This window comes from Zingiber officinale, unplaced genomic scaffold, assembly GCF_018446385.1.
Source record: "Zingiber officinale cultivar Zhangliang unplaced genomic scaffold, Zo_v1.1 ctg254, whole genome shotgun sequence".
Taxonomy (NCBI): Eukaryota; Viridiplantae; Streptophyta; class Magnoliopsida; order Zingiberales; family Zingiberaceae; genus Zingiber; species Zingiber officinale.
In genome coordinates, this window is record NW_024589925.1 from 12,782 (window position 1) to 18,515 (window position 5,734).

General features: G+C 36.4%; 1 protein-coding gene across 1 annotated transcript; it reads right to left on the reverse strand.

Annotated features, from left to right (window-relative positions):
* Positions 1-215: 215 nt before the first annotated feature.
* Positions 216-4,334, reverse strand: LOC122037327 (CO(2)-response secreted protease-like). Its single transcript, XM_042596758.1, has 11 exons — positions 4,095-4,334; positions 3,680-3,771; positions 3,492-3,589; positions 3,169-3,321; positions 2,833-2,944; positions 2,138-2,690; positions 1,830-1,930; positions 1,478-1,720; positions 1,295-1,409; positions 986-1,193; positions 216-907 (listed from the first exon to the last, which is right to left on the reverse strand). The coding sequence occupies exons 1-11, from the start codon at positions 4,227-4,229 to the stop codon at positions 354-356; spliced, it is 2,364 nt and encodes a 787-aa protein (XP_042452692.1). The 5' UTR covers positions 4,230-4,334; the 3' UTR covers positions 216-353.
* Positions 4,335-5,734: the final 1,400 nt, after the last annotated feature.

Below are 5,734 nucleotides of genomic sequence, written 5' to 3' on the forward strand. Positions count from 1 at the left end.
GGATTCATAGTATTCTTAAGATAGTTTATGGAAGGAGTGCTTATTTGTCTCTTTTGTAAAAGGGGTCGCTAATATAATCGCTCTTATTTAACAGGTCCCTTTAATTTTTGTCCTAAAAATATTAGAAGGAGACATCACTAAGAGAAAAAACGAGGAGCTCAACGGCATACTGAAATCACGATGCAGGTATTGTAGGAAAGTTACGGGTACCACAATTCCACAGGAAAGCAAAAGTTATAATAGAAAAACAAAAGATATAAAGAAAATGAAGGCACCAGAAGAGATTAATGTAGGAGGACAAAACTCGGAAAAAGGGGAAGAAAAAAACTCGATCAAATTGTACAGACAATGGATTACATAATATTGACTGCAAATACTGTTGTAACCTTGTGAGCTCCATCTGACCATACTATGGACCCATATGCATATCCTTTGCTCATTGTCGTAGCTTGGAAATTGACATGGTAGGAAGCCTTCATCCCTCTCCTTGTGAAAACTAACCTCTCAGGTGAAACCTTCACTATTAATCCAGTTGGAGCATCCACAGAAACAGTGTATGTGGAATTTGGTGGTCCGACATTTGTCACTGTTCTGCTGACAGTTGTCACTGCTTGATTCTTGCCTTCCAACTTTGCAATAGAGATGGAAGGATAATTGATGCTGGATATTAGGTCTGGCGAGGGGTTAATTGGACAGCTGAAGTTGGTGCCCGCAATGGTTCTTATTGCTTGGTTTTTGTAGCCATAGTAGCAGAGGAAGTTAAGGTAGTCTTCTGTGGTGGTTTCAAAGATTATTCCTGGACTCAGAGCTCTAAGTGGACTTATCTCTCCTGCTCCCGTGTCATGATAGTTTGCACTAGCACCTGAGTTGCTTGTGAGGGACTTTCCAAGGTTGTTTGTTACAGAAGCTGCATTGCAGGGATGAAAGCAAGGCTATCAATAATTTCTGATATCAGTGCTACTGAAATTCCCATGCGACAAAATACCTGTTGTCATGAGTGCAGATCTTATCATTGAGGCAGACCACCTTGGATGAGCAGATTTCACAAAGGCACCAGCACCAGCTACATGTGGGCAAGCCATTGAAGTTCCTGATTTGATAGCAAAGGTTGATGGTTTTTTCCCTACAGGAACACCATCAGACGAAGGAATTGATGCTGCCAAAATGCTAACGCCCGGAGCCATCACATCAGGCTGTTTATCAGAAATAAATCAACAACAAAGAAAGTCATGGACCATGGATAATTTGTATAGACATTGGCCCCATTTGAATTAAGCATGAAAAGAAATTGAACCTTAAGAATAGATTCAGTGAGTGCTCCAGGACCCCTGGCAGAGAAGTAAGCAACGGCCGGTGCAGGTTTGAACTCCTTCACTTCCTCAGTTGGTAGAATGACAGCAGAAGGCTTTCTGCATTCGCAATTTACAAATTAAAATCACTTTGATCTGCAACCTAAAACTTTTAAAGCGTATCTTACCTAGTAGAGTTAATATAACGAAGAATTTGATCTCCCATATCATTTCCAATCTGTGAGAATGGGAAACTGCCTGAATCAAATGGCACCTCTTTTTCGACCTCATCCATAAGAATCATCCCTTTAGCTTTTGCTCCTTCAGCTACCGACTTCTTTATACGCCTTGTCACAGATGGATCAGTGTTGACACATACTAAAATCTTTCCAGCAGCCTTATCAGCATCGATTGATCCAGGATAACAATTACTATGAATCAATTTCATAAGAGAAAAGTAAGAGGAGAATCAAGTCTGATTAGCACCCACTGTTCTGCGGGATATGAGAGAAGAGTACTGAATTTGATATGTAGTAGTACCTTGCTTCTGATCTCGGTGTTAACTCTGCTGCAACATCGCCACCATAAGCAAGGGGATATGTCACTGATTCACTATGATTGGAGAAATTTATAGCTGTTCCCTGGACAAGTTTGTAGTTTTACATTTTGAGGTTTAGATAAATCTATTATCATACTTCAATAATGAAGATTTTGCTTGGCATGATTGACTGCGCAGATGTTTCTGAAAGAATGACACAATCTAGTTGATATATAATGTGACAGGTTTTGAAGTTCTGACAACACAAAAGATTAGTATTTTCACAGACATTGTTGCTAGTGTAATTTACCTTGAACATGTTTCCATTGCCGAGAACAATTGTTGACTGAAAACTCCTATCAATACTTGAAGCTGCAACTGTGAAAATCCATGGAGCTGAATTGACCACTGTATATGGATCTGGCCCATCATTTCCACCCGAACAAACAACCAATATACCTCTCTGGTTAGCGTGGAATGCACCAATGCTGATGGGGTCACTTAGATAATCAGACTGAAATACAGAGCTCATTCCTATTGATATTGAGATTATGTCGACACCATCATCAATAGCATCGTCTATTGCTCTTAACACAGTAGAGCTAGCACATCCACCGAGTGAGCATGCCTTGTACATGGCGAGCCTACTTGAAGGAGAACCTCCCTTGGCTACTCCTCCTGCTATGCCATAGTAGCTAGCGTTTGATACCATTGAGCCAGCAGCTGTGGACGCTGTGTGTGTTCCATGACCTACACTATCTCTTGGTGATCCAAAAGTATTTACTTTGTTAACGTGGGGGTCATTTGATGGTGGTTGGATGGATACTACTTGACTAGTATAGTATCTTGCACCTATCAGCTTCCTATCACAGTATTAAATAAATTCATAGGATAAGGAACTGAGGCGAGGTTTAAGAATATATATTGTCATAGATTTTTTAAACACACATAAATTATTGTATAAATAGATGCAAAAAAAAAACAATTACCAGGTCACGCATTTACCTATTACAATCAGATTTTTTGAAATCAGATCCTTCCATGCAGGTTCCTTTCCACCTTGATGGGATCATGCTCATCCCATTATCGTTAAAACTAGGCAATTCTGGCCATATTCCTGCAATAAAATTTCATTGCTTCAGTTCTAATATCACACCTTTTAGATTTTATTGACTGTTAGAAGGCCAATATCTGCATTCCATTCAATATCATCCGACCAAGTGTTTTGTTTTTTAAGAATGAAAGAGTTCCATGTATTTCTTTTCTCTGTGCTCCAAGTATGTTGCGTAAAAGCTCATGTCTGATGAATATAATTCAATTTATAAGAATTAGTGAAATTACCAGTATCAATTATGCCAATTATAACATCATTAGACGCTTTACTGCGGAGTCGTGGTGATCCAATACCAGATTCTTCATCTAAGAAATCCCAAGATCGTGTAGTTTGAAGTTGAAGAATGTGATCTCGGAAAACTGATACCACATTGTCATAACCTGGGTTCAGACATGTGGTATTAATTGTTGTCAGAGAATTTGTTATCATGGTGGTAAAAAGACGAATACGCTCGTCCCAACGTAGAGAATTTGTTATCATGCACCTAATTCATTGTGTTGGAAGACTAATCAAAAACTAATAAATGTAAATTAAGGAAAAATATTGCAACCAGATAATAATGAAGCCTCTTTTTGAGTAAGCATGGCCGAGAATCCCTTGAATGCATGATGGTAACTTTGTATTAGAGATACCCTTTCTTTCTGATCACTGTTATGATAAACATCAAATGAGAACATGCTGCATGCCATTACAAGGTTATAGATTACATATAACAATCTCTCAGAAGTACTGTGTTACCTTGGAATGACAGAGGATAACGTTTGCAGGTGTTCTGCTTGTAGAGCATCATGGTCTCCACCTTCTATGCTACCCATGTAGACAACATACGGCTATAGAAAACAGATGCAGCTATTTAAGATGTTAAGATATAACTCGGCAATATGAAATTTTGTGAAGTAGAAAATTTTAGTATGACAATTACGATGATTAAAGATATAGAAGGTCTGATTTCCCTCTGTAGAATTAAACTTTCAAGGCTAGTGAATTGTCAGATGAATCATAGTACAACAATTAATTCAGGAGAAGGTACTGAATAACTAGAACCTTTATTATGTTTAGCAACAATATTTCTAGATGAACAAAAGGATAGAGTCTTCATGTTCTTGTTTATTAGTCTGAAAGCAACATAGAACTAGGGTTCATTCATCAATACCTCTGCAACTTTGTTTGAAGTAGCACAAATACTGAGGGAAGCGAAAACAAGGAAGAACTGCAATAGGTTGTCCATGGCAGGCGATAGAAACTCTGGACCAAAATTGAGCAGGACTAATTGGAAGCATAGCTGCATTCAGAAACCATTTGTAGGCTGGTTGTTGTAGCTTTTTTGCTTTCGGAGAGTTTGAATCATGTGCAGCTTTCTAATATTTAAGTTATTGATGCTCTCTTTGCATTTGATAAACATATATAAGGAATGTTCCTTTGCTAAGTTTTTCTCCAAAACTTTGCCGTTTCATTTTTTTAGTGATTATCAATCAAATCATGTTAACCTAAATGTGTCGATGTCATGGACTCCAATAATTCAATAATCTCCTACAGATATGATTAAGTGATTAGGATACCAATTGTCTTTAATGATGTTTTGCTTTTTTTTTTAAAAAAAAAAAAAGAACTTTGTTAGAGGGCCCAGACTTACTTTTCTGGATGACCCAGATATCATGCTCTTGCAGTTTTGTTCTCTGGAAAATAGGAATCAAAATTAAACAAAATGACCAGATGATCGATCTAACAAAATAATCAAATTAAGTGACCAGTAACTTTGTCATTGTTTGCCATGGAATAATATTTCTACGGAGACTTGGCTAACAAGTAGTTCCATCGGACTGCTGTATGGGGTCAATATGGACGGTTCTGTGTATGCTTTAACCTTTTGGCTATTATTTAATGGTTAATAATAGACTAGGGCTTGTAACAAGTCTTAAAACTCGCTGCTGCAGTCTACACCAGAAGACGAGTATTCTTTTCGTGCCACTATCACAATGGCCACGTCTATCACTATGGGCACGTTGCAAGAAGCTTTACAGATGATTTGTTCCATATGCTGCATATGGCAGTTAGGAGTCCATGAGAAGCAAGGAATTGTGTCGCCGGAGTTCCCTTCCCTACCAGTTTGCTTTTATTTTTGCAGGATAATGAAGACGAGCATATTAATTCTTCATTCATTTATTTCTGTAGGAAGCATGCAGGTTAGCAGAGTAGATTTGTGTTTTAGTTCATTAACAACACGTACAGCCGTGAATTAGCTAGGAGTGCAAATGAATGCATCAGTCTCCCCTACATCCAATGTTGGATCTTTCAATGGGTCCTCTTGCTGAATGAGTACCTTATTTAAAGATATCAAAACGATATTGCTTTTCAGTCTATAAGAGCATTCATATTAGCTACAATATTTAAAAATTTTATTTTAAATTTTATATAAGTAGTTAAATTTTTTTTTAATCAACTGCTATATCTAATTTTTAAATTTAGATTTATTGAATAGTGATTTTTTAAATTTAAGAACTTCAATATAAAAATAAAATAATATTTATTTTTAATCTTTCCCTTTCCATTCATTCTTTTCAATCTCTCTTCTTTTGCTCATTATATAAATATAATAATAAAAAAAATAGTTGAAAATAATAAAAAATTAAAGATAATAAAAATTTAAGATAGTTGATGTAGTGTGTAGTGAAAGATGATTATCTAAATTTAATAAATTAAATTATTTAATTAAAATTTTAGATATAGTAATTAAAAAATTGATATAGATACTCTAAACCTCTTTCGTTTGTATCTCATCTATCAACACCATCA